Source organism: Pteropus vampyrus, unplaced genomic scaffold (genome assembly GCF_000151845.1).
Source record: "Pteropus vampyrus isolate Shadow unplaced genomic scaffold, Pvam_2.0 Scaffold50, whole genome shotgun sequence".
In the NCBI taxonomy this organism is placed as follows: Eukaryota; Metazoa; Chordata; class Mammalia; order Chiroptera; family Pteropodidae; genus Pteropus; species Pteropus vampyrus.
In genome coordinates, this window is record NW_011888831.1 from 6,264,102 (window position 1) to 6,287,701 (window position 23,600).

Below are 23,600 nucleotides of genomic sequence, written 5' to 3' on the forward strand. Positions count from 1 at the left end.
TAGGGATACTAATAATACCCATCTCAAAAGGCTGTTATCAGAATGCAATTAATATGCGTGAAGCCCTTAGGACAGTGCTTGGCACATAAGTATGAGCTGTTGTTCCTAAGGAGCAACTGAATCACTCATTCTTTTCCTCCTAATCATGAGCCTGGAATCTTTAGGTAGAAGATCTACCCTTATGGCCCCGCATGCCATGAATTATTTCTGGAGCACCTGTAACAGCTTCTGATTCTGTTCCCCTATAAGCCACTGCATACTGGGACTCTTCCTGAGAAAGCTTTGTGGGTGAGTGCTTTCCAGGTTCTCACCACCTTTCCTCCCCTTTACCCCAATGCTGATCCCTGCCCTCCAGAAAGCTGTGTTCCATTGATTCCCGGCTATGCCCTGGAGAGTGAGAAGTAGTAACTGGCCCCATGCTGCCCTCCAAGGCCTTATGATCCAAAGGAAGAGATGCAGGCAGGGATGGATGCTGAGTAGACTGCAGCTACAGGGACGAGTTGTTCTTCGTTGGCTGTATTTTGATCCGGTTTCTTTTCATCTCAACTTTGGTCAATACTCAGAGCGGTGGTTCCTGAGGGAGGTGGGAAGAGGCAGGGTCTTCCCTGAAACAGAATCGGGCACCAATTCAAACAGGGCCCAGAATACCCTAGGGGTCGGGCTGGACGTCTAAAATTTGGCCAAAGACCTATACCAGAGGGTCAAGGTGGGTTCACTTTTCTCCCCCAGCGCATCTTCCGTGACCTCTCCCCAAGGGGGTCTGGAAATGCTTTTTCCAGCCCTGGCCCAGCCTGCTGGGTTGAGCTAAATTGGGAGTGCGATTACAGCAGGAATGCAGCGCGAAAGCACCTGATCTTGCGCCGCTGCCGGCTCTAAGAGGAGCACGCCCCCTCATCGGCCCCCCTCTCTTAGCGCCCAGCTCTGGGTCTGGGAACCTGGACCTCTCCAGGCCACCCGCGTGGCATCGAGGGCGAGAAAGAAGCGCGCACACGCACAATTACTTTTGACGCTTTTCGGCCGTGCAAATCCCGCAGCGCTCAACTTTCCCGCCGCTGGAGGGAGCGGAGCAACTCTGGCTCCGCCCCCTGGCTGGGCCCCGCCTCCGCAGGTTGATGGCAGCAGCAGCTGGGACTGCAGCGGCGCCCGGCCCCAAGAGCCCCGAGTAGCGGCCGGAGCTCGCAGCCGAACACCCGGGCCCCAGACGCCGCGGACACCCGGAGAGGCGGTTCCGGCGCCCTGACGCCCCTCTCAGCCCCAGCGCGCCCCCAGCCCCCTCCGCAGAGGAATCGCAGCGTGAGCGCCTCTCGGCCAGCTCAGGACCAGGTACCCCCCACCACGCCGCCACCGCAGACAGCGGAACGGGCGGGGTGTCGCTGGAGGGGGCACAGGTCCGCGCCCCCTCCCCCCGGCCGCCAAATTCGGTCCCGGGCGGGGCAGACTTGGTGTTTATATTTGGATGGACGTCGGCCCTCGCAGACACCTCGTCTCACAAGAACGCAGTGCCGGGGCAGGAGGCCGGAGGAGGGTGTGGGAAGGCCAGGCCTCAAGCCTGGGGCTGCAGAAGCGTCCTGAAGGGCACAGGGATGCCCGGGGCTGGGGAGGGGCAGGAGTTAGTGGCTGGGCTTAGGAAGAGCTCTGCAGTGCCCCTGGGGAAGAGGTAGGGCAGGCCCTGGCTGGAGAAAAGGCACCTCACTCTCCCCACTCCAGCAAATCTGGCCCCAGGGGTGAAGAACCCCACCCCCAGGAGTTTTAGTAGGAGACAGGTCCCAGAGGAGTAGCGAGATCTAAAGTACGGTGGTCAAAAGTCAGAAGACCATGGTTAGGGCCTTTTGGAGAAGTTAGTGCAGAAGGGAGTGGAAGGAGGAGAGATCCACCTTACCCTATATCCCCACAATAACATGAGAGGAAATCGATGAAAACAGCAGGAAGAACTCAAGTTAGCTGACAGAAGGAATTTCTCCTTGGCAAATTTTTAGAAAAAGGCAAAGACCCATCTACCTGAACTATGCCAGAGATGCAGAGTTTACGATCTTGGAGGGCTGCTGTCCTAGCCCCATAGCTGGTCTTGGGCCAAGACCCCAGGGCCCAGGCCTCTGATATCTGGGAGATAAACTACTTCTGTGAAAAAGATGCTCATCCAAGGCTGGCAGTGGGAGGGCAGCCTGGCATTGAGGCTCCTCCCCAAACCACTTCAACGTCCAGGAAGCTTTTGAGTCCAGTCGGGCTCCATTGCACACCACCCCCCCAGTCTGTGTCTCTAAGGGGAAGTCAGGCCCCAAATTCTAGCTCCTTGCATTAAGTAGCACTTTATAGGTGGCAAAGAACTTTCCCATACCTTAATCACCTTGAAGAAAGCTCCCTGCTTCTAGGACCAGACTCTTTATTAACTTATACCCAACTCCTGGCCAGATACCCTTCTCACTTGCCATCCCGCCCACATACTCTTCCTCCCTCCCACAGCTCACAGGACTAAGGACCAAAGGCATTTCTGGGCACTGAGATCCTCCATCTCTGCCCCCAGCCATGAGCCGGCGCGTGGTTCGGCAGAGCAAGTTCCGCCATGTGTTTGGGCAGGTGGCAAAGGCTGATCAGGCCTACGAGGACATCCGTGTGTCCAAGGTCACATGGGACAGCTCCTTCTGTGCCGTCAACCCCAAATTCCTGGCCATTATTGTGGAGGCTGGAGGCGGAGGTGCTTTCATCGTCCTGCCTCTGGCCAAGGTGAGGGATGAGGGGAAGGAAGCAGGTGGGAGGACACTTGCTGTGGCTGGCCCCTGGAGACTCCTGACAGCAGCCTCTGTTCTCACCTAGTTCCCTTACTCAATCAGGAGGGCAGTTTGTATGGGTTGGCTGTTCCCCAAGCCTTCAGGGACATGTTGGGAGGCTCCCTCACCCTTCCCAGAGCAGCAACATCACAGTGGCCTGCACCCACTCACAGCCCAGCACCCTTTCCCAGCAGGGACCAGGAGGAGGTGCTGGAGATAGCTGGGAAGCAGTGGAGCCAGGGCCTGGCCAGATTCTCTTCCTATCTCTCCTAATGCCACACCCCCTCATTTTTTGGGTATGGGGATCTTTTTCCCCAGCCCGGGGTGACTGTTTAATTAAATCATACCCCAGAGCAGCACACTGAGGACAGGGGCAGGCTCTATCCAGAGTCCCTGGTCACCTCCCCACTCCGGTTCTTGCAGTGAGGTAGAATGAGAGCTAAGGACAGGGGGATACAATACATAAGGCCAGAGCCCTCCCTACCCCAGGGATGGGAGCCAGGCCATGACCACCACCTTTGCTGAGTAGTCTCAAGCCCCTCAGCCATCTCCACCCCCAAGGATGGCCATCCCAAGGCGTGACCTTGACCTGGATTCTGCACCTACACCTTATTAGGGGAGGCCCCACAGGTGGCAGGGTCAGAAAGAGGCCTGACAATAGCCAGTGACTCACTCCAGGACAATGCAGACACCATCCAAGGACACCATCCCCAGGGCTCAAATTTCAGCTGAAGCTGCCTCCTCCCCTGGTACAACTGTCATCCTAATGCCACACAGCCACCCCTCTCCCCTATTGCCTGGTCTAGGCCAGTGCCAGCCCCTGCAAAGGCCCCAGAGCCCCCCACAAACAGCCCATAAAGACCAAAATAGATGGGCCCCAGCTCAGGTTGGGGGATAGCAAGTATCAAGAGTGCCCACTGCTTGTGGTTGCAAGGTAAAGCCAATGAGATCTGCCAAGGGTGGCTAGGAAAGGGCTGTCAGGCACTGCACTATATGTATTATCTCACCTTGACCTCTTCCTCCAAGGGCTTCCCATAGACATCCCAACTGGGGGAACAGGCTCAAGAACAGCCTCCTCCAAGTAGGTGTTTTGGAAAAGCACTAAACTGAAAGTTCAAGTCTTGACTCTACCAGTTTCTTGTTGTGTGTCCTTGATTAAGTCATATGACCTCTCTGTATCTGATTCCCCTATATTAAATGACTTCAACTGTCTGCCTTCAGTGAAGTACAGGAAGTAGGCTGGACGGGGTTGGAGGTTCAGAGAGGGATCCGCAAAGAGAAAATAGATGATAGAGAATTGAGATGTAAACAGGTCCCCTGCCCACCCCCAAAAAACACACAGGAAAGTGGTCCCACATCTTCTTCTCTGACTCCTCCAGACAGGGCGAGTGGATAAGAACTACCCACTGGTCACTGGGCACACTGCCCCTGTGCTGGACATCGACTGGTGCCCGCACAATGACAATGTCATCGCCAGTGCCTCAGATGACACCACCGTCATGGTAGGAGCCAGTTGGACGCTGCTGGGCACTGGGCAGCGGGCAGGGAGGGCTGCCTTACCTGTGCTAGGAAGGTGGTAAGGGAGGTGCTGGGTCCCAGGGCCCTGCCATGCCCAGCTCCCAGGCTATTTTTAGCTACCTGCCCACCCCCTCCCAGGATGCACTGCTTAGGACTAATTATAGCCATGGCCAACTTGGGGCCTGAAGAGCAGGGGGCAGTGTTCTGAAGTCTCCCTGCCATGGTGAATAGAGAGATCTCTGAAGAGCTGGCAGTGCTCCCTCCCAGCTTCTTTTGCCCTAGGCAGGCACCATCACATCTTGTTCTGCATTTGATCCCACTCAAGAAAGCCAGTAGGGTTGGAGGGGTGGGGCAGGGGGAATTAAGGGAAGAACAGAGGGACAAAGTGACTTTTCATCCCACCCACCCTCTGCCTTTTCCTCCTACCCAGGTGTGGCAAATTCCAGACTATACCCCTATGCGCAACATTACAGAACCCATCATCACACTTGAAGGCCACTCCAAGCGTGTGGGCATCCTCTCCTGGCACCCCACTGCCCGGAATGTTCTGCTTAGTGCAGGTCTGGAGGCCTAGGAAGGAGTCTTTACTGTAGATCTGGGGGCAGGGGTGGTAGAGGCAGGGCCCAAGTGATAGTGCTTGTCCATTCTGGGCAGGTGGTGACAACGTGATCATCATCTGGAATGTGGGCACTGGAGAGGTGCTCCTGAGTCTGGAGGACATGCACCCGGACATCATCCACAGCGTGTGCTGGAACAGCAATGGTAGCCTCCTAGTCACCACCTGCAAGGACAAGACCCTGCGCATTATCGACCCCCGCAAGGGCCAGGTGGTGGCGGTGAGTGCCTGGCCGGGCCATTCCCCAGCCCATACCCTAAGGACCAGTGGTCAGGCCCCTATACTTAAAACCGTCTGAGTAACCCCTGGTCCCAGCTCTTACCTCCCCCACCCCAACCCTAGAGACCAGTGCTCCCACTCCTAGACCCCAGCCCACCATGTCTGCAAACAGCTCCCTGCCTCAAGTAAGCCCCCAGACTACAGTTATCTGCCCCACTCTTCCCTCCCTTCCCCATTCCTCTCTTAGGAGCTCAGAGGAGGGCTCCTCGATTTGTGATTGAGAAGAGGAGAAGCTGCAAACTATCCTCCCACCAGAACCTGCATGAAACCTGGGCCCCTCACCTATCAGCTGGCACCCAGAGCCATCCTCTGGGGTCTGGGGCCTGACACTGGCTGGCAGGCAGACTCCTTCCTACCGTAGTTGACCCGCTGGATGGGAGAGAAGGGGCAACCTTCGCGTTGCTGGTCCCAGCAGAGTGCCCTGGGAGGGCGGTAGCACGTGCCTTACCAGTCTAACACGGGGCGCGCGCGGCACGTGCAAAATCTGCACCGAGTGCGCTTGGCCGGCGGGGGCGGGCTGGCGGGCGCTCTAACTCACTAACCCCGCGAGCAGGAGCGAGCCCGGCCTCACGAGGGCGCCCGCCCGCTGCGGGCCGTCTTCACCGCAGACGGGAAGCTACTCAGCACCGGCTTCAGCAGGATGAGTGAGCGGCAACTCGCGCTCTGGGACCCGGTAGGCCAGGCCGCGCCGGGCGCCAGCACGCGCTCCTTCGCTGGGTCAGCCTGGAGCACCCTCTCAGGCCGTAGCCAGTACTCAAGAAAGCTGAAGTGGAGCAGGGAGCTCTCATCTGGGAACAGCCTCACTGAGTCCCCGGGGAGCCAGTAAACATCTCCCACTCTAGGGATGAGCCTCTGAAAGCGCTTAAGGGCTGGGCATCTGCTGGGAGGCGAGCCTTCCACTTTCTCCGAGCCGAGACCCTCCCCAGGCCCGGGGCCATTCAGGGTCCCTAGGAAGCTGAGTACTTAGGCCCCCTTTGTCTCCGTTGCCCCCCCCCCCCCCCCCCCCCCCCCCCCCCCCCCCCCCCCCCCCCCCCCCCCCCCACCCCCGCCTCACCCACCCTCCGTCTCACGTCCCACCCCCTGTCCTCTACACCCAAGTCTGCAAGCTGGTTGCTCGCCCCTCTAGGCTCCCCAAGGTAGGAAGCTGGGTGACACCTCTCCCTGTCTCCCCCCACCTCACCCCCAGGAGAGGTTTGCAGCCCACGAGGGAATGAGGCCCATGCGGGCCGTCTTCACGCGTCAGGGTCATATCTTCACCACGGGCTTCACCCGCATGAGCCAGCGAGAGCTGGGCCTGTGGGACCCGGTAACGCAGCTGGAAGCTTGGGGTTTGTGCCCCAGGGACTGGCATCACGGGAGAGGGACCAGGCGCCCTCTACCCACAGGGCATGCTCACCTGGACAGGGCTAGGAGCGACTGCCATCTTTGCAGCGCCTACTGTCTCCACACCCCACTGCCCAGTTTTGCTGCATCGCCTGAAGGAGCCCTCGCTGGCGCCCCCACCTGGTGATGCCGAGTCCCTGGGGGTGGTTTGCAGTGACTGCATGCAGCGGCGCGGAGGGGCATATGTACAGGAGCGGGGACTGGGGGTAATGTGTCCATGGGAGGGGCTTGCCGCTAAGTTCACCAGAGCTGCGGTGGAAACGCATGGCAGTTTGGGGCGGGCAAGAAGTGTAAGGAGCTTCAAGGGTTCAGAAGCGGCACAGAAGGCACGATAGGGCGGGTCACGCCTCCTGTGCTCGGGCAGAACAACTTCGAGGAGCCAGTGGCACTGCAGGAGATGGACACAAGCAATGGGGTCCTACTGCCCTTCTACGATCCTGACTCCAGCATCATCTACTTATGCGGCAAGGTGCTTGTGGCTCGGAGGGGAGAAAAGGGGGCTGGAAGGAGATGTGGAGGGCACCTTCCAGTTGCATTTCTGAACCAACTGGTTTTGCAGGGCGACAGCAGCATTCGGTACTTTGAGATTACCGACGAACCACCTTTCGTGCACTACCTGAACACGTTTAGCAGCAAGGAGCCGCAGAGGGGCATGGGTTTCATGCCCAAGCGGGGACTGGATGTCAGCAAGTGTGAGATCGCCCGGTCAGCAGCCTTTGCCCTTCCAGCTTGCCTGTCTCTGTCCCCACTTCCCATCGGAGAAGACACAGGGGCTTCCCCAGTAATGTAATCTTTGGTGAAGAGTGGGTTAGGGAGGAGTCAAACAGGCTCGTTTCCAGTGCCAGCCCTAGCGCTAACTAGTTTGACGTTCTCTGAACTTCAGTTTCTTCATCTGTAAAATGATAAACACCCCATCAGGGGTGTTTTACCAGTTAGGCCAACAATGTGTTTAAAGTGTAATGCATAGTAGGTGCTCAGCAAGTGTTAGCCTCTAAGCCCTTGGTCCCAGGCGAGAGACTGCAGAGATGCTGAACCCCACTCCCTTATAGGTTCTACAAGTTGCATGAAAGAAAGTGTGAACCCATCATCATGACTGTGCCCCGCAAGGTGAGGGCCTGGGAGAGGGGCTGGAAGGGCTCTGAGGCTGAAGGGAGCAGAGCAGGCCCAGAACCCTGCTTAATGATTGTTCTGTCCCCCCAAACCCCTCAGTCAGATTTGTTCCAGGACGACCTATACCCAGATACGCCTGGCCCCGAGCCGGCCCTAGAGGCAGACGAATGGCTATCGGGCCAGGACGCAGAACCCGTGCTCATCTCGCTGAGGGATGGTTACGTGCCCCCCAAGCACCGCGAGCTCCGGGTCACCAAGCGCAACATCCTGGACGCACGTCCACCCACCGGACCCCGCCGCAGCCAGTCGGCCAGTGACTCCCCCTTGTCGGTAAGATCCGACCCAGCTCCACCCAGGCCCAGTCTACACCCTCCCCTTCCACCCAACACAGCTTCTTCTGTCCTCCACATCCCAGCAGCAGCACACCCTTGAGACGCTGCTGGAGGAAATCAAGGCGCTTCGCGAGCAGGTGCAGGCCCAAGAGCAGCGCATCACGGCCCTGGAGAACATGCTGTGCGAGCTGGTGGATGGCACAGACTAGTGTAAAGGCTCAGAGCCTGGAAGGCCCGCCCCGGCTTTTGGTCTTGAACAGACCGGGTCTCTCTGGGCTGGGGCCGGGAGCGGGACTGGGAAGGGAACTCCCTCCCTCACAGGAGGCCTAAGACAAATGGAGCCTTGCATCTGTCTGGCGCCGGCAGGTCTGCGTGCCTCGTCCACGACTCAGCAGGAGCTGGCCTTGGGTGGCCCGGGGTGATGGGGCCTCAGCAATGGTGCTGCTTGGTGAGGCGGTGTCCCCTTTGTCCCCCGCCCAGGGCAGGGGAAATGCTTAGTATTAGCTCAATGCTTGGAGATATTGGGGAATTTGGGATTGACCTCAAAGGGGTAGCAGCGTTCCGACAGTTGTCCCAAAAATGACTGAGGAAAATTACAAGGCTTCTCCCCTCTAATCAGCTCACTTGACTCCACTACCCTGAATGGTATGCTGGTAGGGTGTCACCCCAGTTCTACAGACATACACAACCCGTTGGCTGTAGAGCTGGACCCACTGGTTACACCCGGCAGAGGGCTCTCTTCCTTCTTCCCACCCGCAGGGGAGAGGGCGGCTTCCTCGCTGCCCGCTTCGCCCACCTGAGAGCAAACGGGAGAACTGGCCTGAGGAAGCAGGTACACACACACACACACACTCACACACACACACACACACTCACGCTCACACTCACACTGCCCCCAGCCCTCTGTTGTGGCCTTGACTCTAAGAGGAAATTAAATCTTTTACTAAGTGCTCAAAATGTATCTCCTGTATGGGTGGGGGTGAGGGAAGACAAAACCCTCCAGCTTCTGCAAATGCTACCCCCAAGCTCCCAGACCCCCTGACAGATGCACCCCTGGCTGGGCTCAAAACCCACCAAGCATCCTCTTACCTCAGTCTTCCCCACACTGAGGTTCGGAAGGAGCCCCCAGACCTCAGGTGGGCATTCTCCCCAAGTAAAGGCAGGTAGGAAAAGGCTTGGGTTTGAAGCCTCTTTAATTTGTGCCTCAGAATCAGTCTGGTGCCCCTGGCATCAGGGAGGGGGGTGAGAGGAACAGTTTCTTTTTGTTCTTCCATCCCTTTTGTGTCCCTTCTGAACCTCCCTGGCTGAGCCAGGAAGGCCAGTATGAGAGAACCCAGACAAGGGTTTGCAGTGGGCCCCTGCCCCTGACAGGGTCTGTGCTTCTCTGGGTGGGTGGGTTGGGGCAGGGGAGAGCCGGGGGTTAGCACCATTGGATGAAGGGTTTTAGAGTCAGCCCCTGGTGGGGGCAGTGGGACACACAACCACAGAGGGCTAGCAGCAGCTGGTGGGTAGGGGTGGGTGGTGGTACTAGGGCCCTGGGTGACCCCTCTCGGTCCAGTCTAGTATAGGGTCTAGTGTTTGCCCCCAGCCCAATATGTCCCCCCATTTGCCAAGACAGCATGAGGGAGTCAGGCCTTGCCCAGGTGGGTGTGTTGGGGGGGCGCACCTTGGGCACCCTCCCTGACCACAGAAACGTGTCTTGAGGAAGGGGATTCCAACCTTTGGCCGCCAAAATTGAAACCGGGACCACCCTGAGACCTGGGAGGGGTGTGGGGGGCTGGGGGAGCCAGGCACCCCGCTAAGTGCACTTGACGCTGAAATGCTGGGGTGGGAGAGGGGCTGGGCCCTTGACGTGCTGGTTTGTGTCTGGAACAAAGCAGCAACACAGCACGTGGGGAGCTCAGCTGTCCCCCGCCTCCTCCTCCCCCAGGGATGAAGAGCAGAGATGCAAAGGCTTGACGGGCAGTGTCCTGGAGTGGGGTCAGTGAGCAGAAAGTAGGGCTGGCCAGAAGGAGCAAGGATGGGGACACTGCTCCTCTAAGGTCCCCTCTCCGGCTTGAACAGGCCTGAGCCCAGGGGAGAGGGGCGGGGTCAGGATACAGCAAAGCAGGGAGACCGGGCCGTGCCAGCTGCCTCCAGGACCCTGGCCCAGAATGGTACTCTGTGGCCTTGCCGAACCCCTCCCGGTCCTGTGCCTAGTGCTTCACTATGCCCCTGTGGCGGTGGCTCCAGCCTCTAGCCGCATCTGGGCAGGCATATGGGGCCAGAGAGTGTCTCGCTCCGGGACGGGTGACACGTGGTGTGGCCGAGGGCCTGCAGTGGCGCTACTGCTCTGTTAGTGAGAGCTGTAGGATGCGCTCCAGCTCCTCCTCCTCCTGGCGCACGCGCCGCCGCCGCTCCTCCTGCTCCTGCGCTGACAGCTCCATGGCCAGCCTCAGCTGCTCGTCGTAGGTCCGGAACACCCGGCCGCTGGGGCCCGGGCCGGGGCTAGGCCGAGGGCTGGGGACCGCGGCGCGGGGCGCAGGCTGGCGTTGCGGCGTGGGTGGGGTGCTCCTGGGGGTGGGGAAAACACGTCCAGGGCTCTGGGCGCACCTGCCAGGTGAGCACAGCCGGGAGCCAGCATGGAAGTCCCAGGATACCTCCAGTGGAGGTGAGGAGTCCCATTTTATCTCCTGGGATCCTATCCAATTGTGGCAGATCCTAACCCCTACAAAGCTCATCTTCCCAGTGGAAGGTGGCCCAGGGCATGTGGGCATCTTCTAGAACCCTGGCCCAGACATCCTCTTTGGTGAGCGTCTAGCTGCCACAAGGCCTGGCTCCTCCTCCTGGGCCTTTTCTGGAGTACTGTTCATCTACCCCAGTATCAGGAAAGGGTAGTGATAGAAGCCATCTTGATACCCGTAGGGTCCCCGGTGAGAGTATCATGGTTTCTCTGGGCCAAGAGGGACTACTCAGCCGGCAGTGTCCTCGCCTACTGTGACAGGGTACTGGGGTACTCTGTACATGTGGGGTGGAGGGATAGGTGTCTCCAAATCCTGGCAGGTACTGACCTGTCCTGTCGGTGCCCCTCGTAGGACATGGGGTAAGTGCCGGGCTTGCTGTTGGTTAGTGCCTCCCAGATGGTGACCTGGAGGGAGGGGGCGTGGGCCAGTTGGCTATGGTGGTGCAGCCGACTGGTTGCCTGGCACAGCCGCGGGGACACACCTGGTCATACTCACTGCCCGCCTCAAGCAGGCTCTGCTGGATGGCGAACTGCAGCAGGTCATCATCATCGTCACGGGTTGCCGACTCCCGCTGGCCTCCCAGCACGCTGTAGCCACGAGGGGCCTCAAACAAGGCTGGGGAGATCTCGCAACCGCGGCACGAGGCTGAAGGCAGGCTGGAGTCAGACTGGCTCCCCAGGAAGGGGCGGTCAGCACTGGGGGGTGTGGGGGGTGGAGAGACTAAATGGAAGGAGGGCTCAGAGGAGGACAGAGCTCACTTGTGGAACTGGAGCTGCTGACACTAGAGGAGTCGCTGCCCGGGGAAGGGGTCTCGCTGCCGGGGCTGCCCCGCACCAGTGGCACCGGCTCGTCGCAGCCATTGAGGTTCCCGAAGGTGATACGGGCGTTGAGGATGTGGAAGATCGGGATTTCTGAGGATTAAGAAACCATCAGGTACCACAACCTGCCCCCTCACACCTTAGCACCCCCCCAACTCTTTGCCTCATCTAAGCCCCATACCCCTAACAGCCGCTGAGAGGAAATGGGGTGGAGGTCTCACCAATCTTGACAGGGAAGCCAGGAGGCAGGCGCAGGGTAATGAAATCCCGGAGCTTGGCAAAAAGTGCATTGCTGACAGCCATGAGGTCAATGATGGGGGCCACCTGCTCACACAGGGACAGGGGATGCTCCTCACACAGCCACAGCTTGGCCTTGAACCTGCCCCCCCCGGATCCCAAGGGGTGAGGGACATTGTAGAAGCCATGGCCTCCCAGCATCTTCTGGAGCCCCTGCCCAGCTCTGCCCTGCCCACCCCTCCCCAGCACCAGCAGGGGGCCTCACTTCTGTGTCTTGGTGGTCAGTTCCATGGGGCGGCCCATGTCACGGTTGCCAAGCTCAAAGTTGGGATTGAAGTACTCTTCTGCAGTGATGGCGGTGGGGTTGGCTTGGCTCAGAGTCTGAGTGATCAAGGTCTGTACCATACCAGGAAAGACCCATGAGCCCTTCTCTGTCCCTCATTCCAGGCCAGACATTTTATTACAAGCCCTGAAACTGTCCCCGCTACCACTGTGGAGCTGCCATGGCCTTGGGCATTGTGGAAAAGAGGTCCGCACAGGCCATGCTAAGCAGGACGCCTCCCAGGCCTCCTCCTGAGCCACATTCACACCCCTCCACCCGGGATACCCATAGCACACACTCACCCCATTTTGAGGGCCCCCATGCTGCTCGGCAATTCCCAGGAAGGACTGCAGAGGTGTTTTACAGCCTACAAGAAATGTGGCATCTCAGAGGACACAGAAGCCCTCAGAAGTGACAGCACCCAAGACCTAGGGAGGAAGCTGGTTCCTGGGGGAAGGGGAGATTGCTTATCCACACCACACATCCAGGCATCTTCATCTGAAGGTGACTGAGGAGTCCAAAGGGCAGGGCCAGGACCACTATAAGCACATCTGAAATAAAAGTAGGCCTGGGGCTCAGGGTGAACTTCCCAAAGTGTCAGTCTCTAGGTTGGTGACACTGGACAAAAAATACCTGCCTTTGGTGAGCAGTTTTAGGGTATGCATGGGAATGTGTATGTTTTGCTTCAGGTACTTCCATATTAATGATTTCATTTGTTCTCCTATGAGGTAGGAATTATGTCTCTCCACTTAGACAGACTAACTGATGCCCAGAAAGTCAGGTGTGGTATCAACAGGTACAGGACTGTCAGGGCCCCCTGACTTTCTCTGCCAAGAGTATATGTCCCACTAGACTGGAATGGCCAATAAATAGCATCATGACATTTCTCTCCCTTCTCAAATCCAATGCAGACATTGTATAATGTAAATCAATTCTGTCCCATTGAGCCCAAATGTTGCTCAATGGGACATTAGAATCATCTTAGCAGCACTCTAGGCAGCCACCAACAATCATTAAGATTTGGCACTTGAACCGAAACCTATTTACCTAAAACAACCGCCCCGGCTTTTGCTAGGATGCCAGAGGGAATACTGATGGAGGTGCTCAAGTGGAAGCTGGTTCCTCCCACCTCCCACCAAATGCCTCTACCTCATTACCTTTGACCTTGCCCTTGTGCTGTTCTGAAAGATGCTCTGTTCGTGTCCGGGTAATGAGTTCCACGTTGGATGCCCCATATACCTGGGGAAAGATGAGGAAAGGGCTCAAAGACAACTCTGAAACCCCTGAGGGTATCCTAAACACTTTCTGCAAGGAAAGGTGGTTGGGTGGGGAGGGAGAGCTGTTTGCTCCCATCTCCAGGCCTTTGGGTAAGTACTCTCCTATCTCAGGGCTTTTTTTTTCATTCATTCAACAAATACTTTGTGAGGAACCTTTATGTGCCAGGCCCTGAGGCAGGCATCAGGAATGCAGTGCCGAACAAGCACAGCTAGACACAATCTCTGCCCTCTTGAGGCTCACAATCTAGTTGAAGAGACAAGAAGATGGACAATTATAATATAGTGTGGTACATGCTCTGGTGTGGGGAGCACAGAGCTGTGGGAACAAAAAGCAAATACTTTGACTCAGCCTACAGAACCAAGAAAGGCTTTCAGAAAGAAACAATACAGAACCCTGCAGTATCTGTTAGTCCCTTCATTTAGCGGAGGCACCATGTGGTCCCACATGAGTGATGTGGGAGTCCCAGAGTAACTGACAGTCTTCTTAGGGGTATAGGCCTGGCTTTGGAGTCAGGCACTTAGGGTCTGAACCTCAGCTCTCATGGTTGTGCGACTTTGTACAGGTTAGTTAACTACCTCAAGCTTCCATTTCCTCATCATAAAATGGGCTGATATCCTACTTCATAGAGTTGTTGTGAAGATGAAATGGGATACCATTTCAAAGGGCTCAATGAACATCTGTAAAATGGGAATAATAATAGCCATACCCAAAAGAGTTGTTGCTAGGATTAAATGAGCATGCATGTGTACGTGTGTGTGACATACATACATACATACATACGTACGTACGTACGTACGTACGTACATATAAAATGTCAAAATAGTGCCTTGAACATGAATATATTAAGTGCTCAATAAATTCTGGCCTTTCTCATCAGTTACCTCTTAGTCTAGTGCCCTTCCCTCCATGCTGCATAGCCTCTGTACCTCCAAGGCTGAGACAGGGTGGTCAGAAATCCCCTGCCCCACTCACTGTAGGCAAGATTGTGGTGGGGTCTGGCACCCAGGAGCTGGGGTCTCACCTTGGCTTCGTACCCATTCACCATCTCAGTCTTCTCACTGCGCCAGCCTAGGATGCCAGTCTTGTTCCTGGGAAAGCAGAGTAGTCCAAGTGAGGGGGCACCTCACCAGGCTGGCTCCAGGCTATCAAGGCCATGCCCACTCACCTCTCAAAGGAGATGTTCTTGGTGTCAAGCTGTGTGGTGACGACGGGTGCAGTGAGCCGGCTCAGCACCTGCTCCTCAGTTGGCTGGGCAGCAGCCAGCAGCAGCTCGCGGTCCTGCCCGGCCAGCGCCAGAGTCTCCGTGTATACCACCCGGCGGTCATGGTCAATCTCCATGACCACAGCATTTGTATCTGCCAGCCACAGAATAGCACAGGGGGGTCAGGGGTGGCATGGAGCTGTCTCCAGCCTCCCGCCCTGCCCCACTTCCCGCCTTTCTGACCTTGGCCCCTGAAGACGAAACTACGGTTCCCTCGCTGCCACGTCATGTGGTCAAAGCCCAGGAGTGTGGTGTCTACCCGAAGGTTCTGCCCGCTCTTCCACACTTTGTAGGTGTCACTAGGGCAGATCTTGGATACTAGGGGCACTAGGTGGAAGGAAAGGTCAGAAGTGGCTTCGATTTGCCTGGACCACCCAACATGGGCCACCTCAGGGCATGGGGGTCAGGGGTGTGTCTGAGAAAGGGTAAGGGAACTGGTGTGAGAAAAGCCCCTCCCCCAGTGACTCCCACACAAACATAGACTACAGTCACTCAGATAGGAGCAATCTGGGGTCAGGGACAGGTGCGTCTCAGCTACCACCAAGTCCCTAGTATCTACCATTTGTTAATTTGTTCATTCAATCTTTCATCCAACAAATATTAACGAATATTCCAATAAATATTTATTAAACATGAACTATGTGCCAGGCACTATTCTAGTCACTGGTGATTGCAACATTGAACAAGACAGGAACCCTGCCTTCTTGAAGCATTGTGACAAGTAACAAACAAATGAGCAAATCATTATAAAGTAAAGGAAATAATAATAATGGAATTGAGACAGTGTCTGAGAAAGTGTCTGAGACAGTGTAGAAAGGCCTAGCTGAGGAGCAGGCATTGAGCTGAGGACTAAAAGAAGAGGAGCCACAGAAAGAGCTATGAAAAGAGTGCTCCAGGCAAGGGAGCAGCACGTACAAAAGCCCTGAGGTGGGAGAGTGCCCAGAGGGGCCCCCATCAGCCCCTCTTACCCCAGCTAGTGAATTCCCATTTCATCTCCACGTAGAAGTCCTGGGCCTGGAGGACAATAAGGAGAGTGACTAGTCTTTGCCATAGTCAGGGTTCAGGGCTAAGATGGGGAGACTGAGAGGCTGGCCCTCACCTTGCGCAGCTTCTCCAGGAGCATGGGGATGCCCGCCAAACGCTTCACCACCCTCTGGTAGTCCCGGTACCGCAGCACCAGCTGCACCAGCTCCAGGTCTCGGGTACTCACAGCTTCTTGAAGCACTGGGGGAGAGGGAGGAAATGTCACAAGGCAGGCGAGGATCTGATGCCGGGGAGACCCTGGCTGTGGGGCCGGAGTAAGCAGGGGTGCCTACCCGTCCAGCCGCTGCGATTCTCCCTGCCCACATCTGCACCGTGCGCCAGGAGTACTCGGGCACACTCGAGGTGCCCCAGCGTAGTGGCCAGGTGTAGAGGAGTCCGCCCACGGGGATCCAGCTGCTCGATGTCCACCTGGTGAAAGAGGTGAAGAGATAGCCTTGGTCACTTCTGAGGCAGCCCATCTGAGCCCAACAGCCTCCAAGCAGGCAGCAATCAACTGGCTGCCCTGCTTTGTCCATCTCACAAGGCAATGGAAAAAACAGGCACAATGAGCTGGGGTCAGGTGAGCGAAGAGGGGCCTACAGGGCAAGTCAGGAAGTATCTCTGAGAAAGGGAGGGCCTTCCTTCTTTCCTGTCCACCTAGGACCCCTGACTAGGTTCATTCCTCCAGTGTGCTGCCTGCAAAGAGTAAGCTTGGGGCTGAAGGGTGATCTAGAAAGGCTTCCGGTTAAGGAGGGCACCTGAAACAGGATCTATCCTAGGGGCCCAAGACCACACCTTCAGGAAGAGCCAGCAATTTAGATCATTGACACTGAATGAAGGTTAGCAGACAACTGCAGTAATACATCAATAGGAATGAAAGAATATGTTCATCATACAACTTTGAACCCATGTCCTGTGCCTGTGGAATGCTATGTATTAACATTTTTATAAATCCTATTACTGTTTTGCAAATAGCATGATTATACTATATGAGTTTCTGTTGGGTGATAAAAGCATATGTTTATTAAATATAAATATATAAATATATTTATGGAATCTAAGACTTCTAGTTAAAGACAGTGAACCGATTGAATGCATGTAACTCCTCCTCTCCTTCCCAAAACTTGATTAAATGCCAGTAAAAGGCTTCTACTCCAACCATGATGAGATAACTAAATTACCCTTCAACTATAAACGGAGAAAACTATTGCCTCAAAATATATAAAATAATTGTTTTCAGATATTAAACAACAAGTAGTCCAGGGCTGTGATCCCTGAAATAAGAGAAACAAACAATATCCTAAGATTGCCTGGGTTTCTACCTGGAGGAATATTCAAGACTGAAATTCAAAGAGGAGAATCTCCAGCAGAACATGGTAGTCTCACTCAAGAGTTGAGGAAACAATAGTTCAGGGAGACTGATGTAGCTAGAAGTTGCAGGGAAGAGTTCTAGGAAGGAATGAGCTATGCAACAAAATTGCTCCAGAAATCTTCATGGGGTCCCTTTGGGTCTTTGGTAAATACTAAACTTCATATGTGTAGAGTGAAACTCAACACAACCAGGCAGAAAAGGAGCAATAAGTTGATAAATTCTTAGAGCTCACTCAGGGCAAGGTGACGTTCAAGCTCCAACCTGCTACAGTGGAGAGTACTTGTTATTTACCCAGGGAGGGTATTCAATAGAGACCCAAGAAGGGTTATGCCTTAGTAGTAAGGCTAAACTATCTCTAGTGAAAAGGCTCACCTAGACCCAATCTAATAAAAATTTAAAATAAGCTGAAAAGGATTGAACTGATTTGCAAGTAACTTGCTCTGCCAGAATAAATCCTAACACTCTTTATAGACAGACAATAAAATCCAGATGTGTAATATCACAACATTGACCATGTCCAACATCCAGTTTAAAATTACTAGACATGCAAGGAAGAAGAAAAATATGATCCATAATTAGGAGAAAAATCAAGTAACAGAAACATATTCAGAAATAATAAAGATGATGAATGGCTTAATATGCTCAAGAGTTTAAAGGAAAACATGAACATAACATTTATGGGGAAAGAAATAGGAGGTAGCAAATATAGTATCTGAAATGAAAAAAACCACTGAGTGAAATTAACAGTAGATTAGACATTACAGAATTTTTAAAAATCAGTGAACTTGAAAACACAGCAATAGAACTATACAAACTGAAGCACAAAGGAGAAAAAAAAAAATACTGGAAAACATGCAAAAAGCCTCAGCAATCTGTGAAATACTACAAGGCTCTACCGTAAGTATAATTGGAGTTCCAGAGGATAGGATAAGAAAATGGGGTAAATAAGGCAAATTTAAAGAAATAATAGCCAAAACTTTTCCAAATTTGATTTTTTAAAAACCTACTGTAGTGGGTTGAATGGTGGTACCCCTATCAAATCTATGTCTGTATCCTAAGCCCCAGAACCTATAAATGTGACCATATTCAGAAAAAGGTCTTTAGAGATGTAATTCAGTTAAGGATCTCAAAATGAAATTAGCCTGGATTATCCAGGTGGCCCCTAAATCCAATATCTGTCTTTATAAGACACAGAAAGGCAAAATACACAGAGAGGCAAAAGTCCATGTGGCAATGGAGGCAGAGACTGAAGTTATACAATCATAAGCTAAGGTATGTTTGGAGCCACCAGAAGCTTGAAGAGATAAAGAAGGATTCTCCCCTAGAGCCTCTGAAGGCAGTGGGGCCCTGACGACACCTTGAGTGTGGGCTTCCAACCTCCAAAATGATGAAAGAATAAATTTTTGTTGTTTTACCACACCCTGCCTGTGGTAATTTGTTACAACAACTAATACAGTGATATATCCACAGAACCAAGAAACTTAATGAAGTCCAGGTAAGACAAACATCAAGAAAACTACACCAAAGCCCATCAAAATCAAATGCTGAAAACTAATAAAAAGATAAAAAGAAAATCTTAAAAGCATTTTAAGAAATGAGACACGCTATGTACAGAAGAACAAATATAGGATATACTATACACTTATCATCAGAAACCATGCAAGCTAGAAGACAATAGAATGACATCTTTAAAGTGCTGGGGGGAAAATGTCAAACTAGAATTTTATATCCTGTGAAAAGTACCTTCAAAAAGAACGGGGACATAAAAGAGTTTTGCGAACAAACAAAAGCTAAGAGAATTTATCACCAGAAGATGTTCAGGAAATGTTTAAGAAGTTATTCAGGTAGAAGAGAAATTATACCAGATGAAAACTTAGATCTATATAAAGAGTGCCCCAAACAAATAAATTTGTGAGTAAGTATAAGAATGTCAATAAAATATTTAAAACTTACAAGAATAAAGAGATGTCAACAGATGAGAAATTTCAGCACATCTTTAGAACACAGAAAGTGGCTGGGGCATCATTGACTTAGAGCAGCAGAGGGCACTCACAGGCACTCACAGAGGGGAACCCCAGTGAATAGCAGCAAGCCAGATCACCCCCTAGCACCCTTGAAAGGTACAGAACATGCAGGCAATGGGAACACCAGAGATGAGAGTGAGATTCAGAGCTGAATACAGAGCACTAGTTAAAATTCAGAACCCCTGTCCCCACTATCCAATCTTGTAAAGCTGGGAGATGCTCCTCTTCCCCTCCATAGGATGCCAGGGGTTTATTCTCTGTAGAAATTGAGCTTGAGATGCACTGGACTCAGGGACATTGGCCTGAGGATGAGATCATGGGGCTGAAAACAGGTGAGCAGTGAAAACCCAGTCTCTCCCCTGCCTTTGGTCCTGACCCACTGGCAGCCAGACTACACACCACTGCTCCATCCTACCCCTAGCAGGAGATTGGCGGATTCTTCCTTGGAGAAACTAGAGGCACCAAAGACCTCTGGTTACAGACACTGGAGAATCCTGCAGTAAGCAAGCAGGCCAGCTTGCCACCCAGTTATCTGACAGTAGCACCATGCATCAGTGAGCTCCACAGTCCCATTCTTAAATATGCCCCAATAGCCATGGGTAACTGGACATTTGAGGAAAGCCACCAACATGAAAGGAAACAAAACATGAACGTGGATGCTAAAAACCCAGAGGAAACACTGTCATGCAGGAAATAGAAGAGAACATTTTTGGAGGAAAACAGCAATTTACATCCTCAGAAAAATATGAAAAGATAATTGTATTCATGAGACAGAGTAGGACATCCTGACCTTCCATGACTTCTCTTCCCCTTGCTTTCTTCATTCCAGCTACTCCTGGACAGCTGCACTTGCCCCAGTTCTACCATCACAGAAAACAATACCTCAATTCACTCCCTTTTCAGGTAAAAAAAAAAAAAAAAAAAATAGAGAGAGAGAAACAACTTTGAAACCGTGTTTATCTCTTCCTTTTTTCTCACCTTCCATATCTAATCCATCAGCAAAACCTGACCTTATAGGCTCTACCTTCAAAACAGATCCAGAGTCTTCTCAGTTTCATCGCCTCGCTTCCGTCCTGTTGTAAGCACCCTCTCTCTTACCTGGTGGCCTAGCTGCCTCCTCGCTGACCTCTTCACTCCTTATCTGGTTCCTCAGGTCTATTCTCTGCATGGCCCATCACAGCTACTGCGATCCTTTGAAATGGTCTTCAGGCTCTGACACCCTTTAGCTTAAAACCTTCCCACGGCTTCTCATACAACAGCCCTGGACATCTCCTTGAACTCATGTGTTCTCCCACCTCTCCTCCAAAGTCCACCCCTGCACACCAGCCTTCCCCGCAACCATCTTCTCCTGAATACCCTAGACGGCCGCAAAGCTTTCTCCCTCACTTCACTCAGGTCGCCGCTCAAATGTCTCAAATGTCACCTCCTAAGAAAGGCCTGCCTTGACGACCCATCTTAAATGACAAGTGCTATTTATCAATTGCCCCTTATCCTGCTTCGGTTCTCTTCCGACATTAAATTGCTTGTTTGTTTTTTCATTGTCTCCCTCACCTAGACTGTAAGCCCCACAAGGGGAGGGGCCCTCTCTGTTTCGTTCAATGCTATATCCCCTGTCCCTAGACAGTACTTGGCACATAACTTGTGCTTAATAAATATTTGTTAAACAAATGTATAGATGACTATATTTAAGGGGCAATGGGGAGAGGCAATAAAGTATAAAATTGATAAGCCAACAAATAGTCGTAGAAGTATATTGTTTATAATTATGGAGGTAAATAACAGAACAGCCTAAAAAGTTCAAAGTGGTCACCTCTGGGGAATGAAATAGAGAGGTGGGGAGAGGTGGAGTGAGGACGGCTGCCTTTCACTGTAAGCCTTCTAGCAAGAGTTAAATATTTTAAAACACGAGTATGAACTCCTTTATCAAAAAGAAAGCATTTTAAATAATTTATATAATTTTTATAATCCTGTGTTCGCATTTCTTCATTTTTAAATATTCCAGGAGCTTCAAACCAAACTGTGCCTGGCCCCTGTGGCTGAGATATGAGCGGCCCTCCCACTGCTCCTCCGGGCCAGCTCCCCACAGAGGGAGGCGCTATTTCCAATTTGCCTGTAATGGGTTGGGCTGGGCTCCTCAGTCCCGACCTGGGTGGGGTCCTGAGCCAGGGGGTGGGAGTGGTGAAGGACCTACAGTTTCTGAGCTGGCTGGGCAGTTAGTAGGAGGCCTTCCCATGGGGTTGCAGCTGAGCTATCCATGCCTCCCACTGGCCCTGCCCCACATGGTCTGCTGCTGCTGCTGCTAATAAGGCCCCAGGGAGCTGGCAGGGCACCCTGCCTGGCTCCAGGGCTCCAGATGCTGCCTGTCTCCCACCTCCTCAGGTACCTCAGCTCCAGGCTCCAGAGAGAGACTGGCACTGCCTGTGAGACAGAGGTGCCCCTCCGGCCCCCACTCCTCAGAGGCTCTCCCCACTACCCTCCTCAGAGTCCCTAAGGCACCACTGGGTTATGCAGGACGCATGTTCCAGGGCCAACATGCATCCTGCATAACCCAGCCAAGCCCCAAAGAAGCTCCCCTGACCTGTCCAAAGCAGGGCCTGCAATAGAAGTGGCACCATGCCCTGGGCCCAGGTGGGAGAATTCATTAATTTCCTCGGCAAAGGCCTGCAGCTATTTAATTGCTGGAATTAAGAGGTTTCCCATGAAACCTAACACCCAGCCTTTCCCACCAAGAGAATGGAAACTGCACCCCAGCAGGCCTCAGCTGGAGTCAAAAGCAGGGTTCTTTCCTGCTTAGGAGCCAGGGCTCCTTGGACAGACAGCCCCCCTGCTTTCATTCAAGCAAACACCTGCGCACACTCACAGCATGTGTGTACTGTTACCATAAGAATATACACTCATACTCCTGCCTCCACACTCACAGTACATGTGCACTGGAGGTATGCAAGCACGTTCGTGCCCAGCTGCCCTCTGGCTCTGCAGGTGTCTACTCATGTATAACACACGTTTGTTACCAGCATATCTGCACATATACACCCTTTGCACCCACATGCACTAGCAGGGTATTTTTCAAACTTGTTTAGCATTAGCAGAATCCCTTTGCTAGGTGCGATCTTGCAAGGACACACCAAATTTATAGACTAAACACAGGTGCTGGAGAAGAAGGGTGAGGAGCTCAGAGTGTGGGGCCTTGCCTGCTCAGCCTTTCTCTCCTTTCCCTGCCCCCTTTCTTATCCAGCCCCAGGAAGGACAGACAGATAGTTTGGTGTAGTTATTGCTTCTAAACTCTCCCACTTGACCATGAGGTGTAGGGACAGGTATGCCTGAGTCGCTCAAGAGGGAGGGAGGCAGGATGCTTCCTTGAGCTAAGTTGAGCAGGTAGGGGTAGTACCTGCTAACTCTCCCTCTACCCTGCCCCCTCCATTCTGTCCCACACAGCCCCTCCCCTCATCCCAGACACATTGATTTTTGGTTTCCGGGGTTTGTGGCTCCTTCCCCTGAGCTTCCCAACTCACCAGCTGTGGTGATGGCCCACAACCGGAACTGTCCACTTTAAGGGGAGAGGGGATCACAGATGCTCTTGGCCAGCACAGATACCTTGAATGGGGCAGCCTCTGCCTAAGCATCCAGGGGCCCCACAATCCTATTTCTCCTGCCTCTAGGTCAGAAGGATGAACTGGAGAAAGAAGAAAGAAAGACCATGGTGGAAGCAGCCCCAGGAAGAAAGAAAATGTTCCCTTGGGACCACATCTGACCCGCCTCCCGCTCTTCTCTGCCCTCCCACAGGGAGCTATGCAATCTAAACTCTACCTCCCACCCCAGGGAATACCAGGCACTGGGGACTCCAGAACCAACCTCGGGGCCTTGCCAGCCAAGGGGGAACTGGTACATCCTGTGGCCTACAACCTTGTCCCCTTCCCAACCTGGCAGGGCATGTGAATAGCAGGAAGCAGGGCACCCAGCAATTATTATACAGCTGGGTGCTAGCTAAGGGTGGTCATGGACCCTTCTCTTCACTAAAACAAAAACAAAAATGCCCACTGAGCACCTCCCATCTCCCTGCTACTCCCTGCTTCCAGCCCCCAAATGAGCTGGAGGAAGGGTGTGGCTGAGCAAAGCTCATGAACCTGCTCTGAAGCCTCATGCCATGCCCCTCCTCAGGGAGCCAGCATTGCCACGCCTGCCCAGAGGAGGGCCTCTGCGGGGCTTTCTTGGAGTAAAGAATAGGCAGCTACACCAAGTGAAGATAGGGAAACCCAGCTGCTTGCTGTGTGCTAGAGGAAAGCTGGCTATTTTCTGTGATAGTTGGTGCCAGGAGAACCAGAAGTTGGGGACCCCCAGCTGGAATGCCAGGGGTCTGTGAAGGTTTCATGATGATGTTAGGTGGCTTCCCGCAGTCCCATCCCCTGCAGGAAATGGCTGGATTGGGCACCCTCGGCTCTCTCTGGGAACCTGATGCCCTGGGGACTGAGCAATGCACACTTGGATCCAAGTATCATTCTGGGTCAGTCTCGGAGCTAAGATACAGCCAGGAGCCTCTCC

General features: G+C 53.4%; 2 protein-coding genes across 8 annotated transcripts in view; one reads left to right on the forward strand and one right to left on the reverse strand.

Moving 5' to 3' along the window:
- Positions 1-954: 954 nt before the first annotated feature.
- CORO6 (coronin 6) lies at positions 955-9,199 on the forward strand. Of its 5 annotated transcripts, none has more exons than XM_023530550.1 (11): positions 955-1,323; positions 2,461-2,721; positions 4,145-4,267; positions 4,714-4,843; positions 4,938-5,119; positions 6,365-6,484; positions 6,926-7,030; positions 7,121-7,266; positions 7,611-7,668; positions 7,771-8,001; positions 8,087-9,199. In XM_023530550.1, the coding sequence occupies exons 2-11, from the start codon at positions 2,524-2,526 to the stop codon at positions 8,210-8,212; spliced, it is 1,419 nt and encodes a 472-aa protein (XP_023386318.1). In that variant the 5' UTR covers positions 955-1,323; positions 2,461-2,523; the 3' UTR covers positions 8,213-9,199. The 5 variants fall into 5 exon arrangements, with proteins under 5 accessions (XP_023386318.1, XP_011358221.1, XP_023386319.1 ...); XM_011359919.2 differs by having other exon boundaries at positions 8,090-9,199; XM_023530551.1 differs by lacking the exon at positions 6,365-6,484.
- ANKRD13B (ankyrin repeat domain 13B) overlaps positions 9,179-23,600 on the reverse strand; it is a 16,030-nt gene continuing 1,608 nt past the window's right edge. Inside the window, exons 2-16 of one of the 3 annotated variants that reach the window (XM_011359922.2) lie at positions 22,574-22,734; positions 15,959-16,094; positions 15,742-15,866; positions 15,611-15,656; positions 14,826-14,969; positions 14,547-14,736; positions 14,403-14,469; positions 13,261-13,342; positions 12,406-12,470; positions 12,047-12,177; positions 11,766-11,923; positions 11,485-11,637; positions 11,208-11,371; positions 11,054-11,130; positions 9,179-10,556 (exon numbers count right to left, since the gene is read on the reverse strand). In XM_011359922.2, coding sequence (XP_011358224.1) covers positions 10,328-10,556; positions 11,054-11,130; positions 11,208-11,371; positions 11,485-11,637; positions 11,766-11,923; positions 12,047-12,177; positions 12,406-12,470; positions 13,261-13,342; positions 14,403-14,469; positions 14,547-14,736; positions 14,826-14,969; positions 15,611-15,656; positions 15,742-15,866; positions 15,959-16,094; positions 22,574-22,684 — 1,878 coding nt within the window. In that variant the 5' untranslated portion in view covers positions 22,685-22,734 and the 3' untranslated portion in view covers positions 9,179-10,327. Of the gene's footprint in view, positions 10,557-10,580; positions 11,131-11,207; positions 11,372-11,484; positions 11,638-11,765; positions 11,924-12,046; positions 12,178-12,405; positions 12,471-13,260; positions 13,343-14,402; positions 14,470-14,546; positions 14,737-14,825; positions 14,970-15,610; positions 15,657-15,741; positions 15,867-15,958; positions 16,095-22,573; positions 22,735-23,600 lie in introns of those variants that run through there. The other 2 variants (XM_023530549.1, XM_023530548.1) reach the window with 2 other exon arrangements.

Bases quoted from the DNA above. Each gene is read 5' to 3' on its own strand.
- CORO6 (XM_023530550.1), top strand. From the start codon at position 2,524: ATGAGCCGGCGCGTGGTTCGGCAGAGCAAGTTCCGCCATGTGTTTGGG. The intron at 4,268-4,713 runs GTAGGAGCCAGT...CCTCCTACCCAG, and splicing joins CAGATGACACCACCGTCATG to GTGTGGCAAATTCCAGACTA. The intron at 7,031-7,120 runs GTGCTTGTGGCT...CTGGTTTTGCAG, and splicing joins TCATCTACTTATGCGGCAAG to GGCGACAGCAGCATTCGGTA.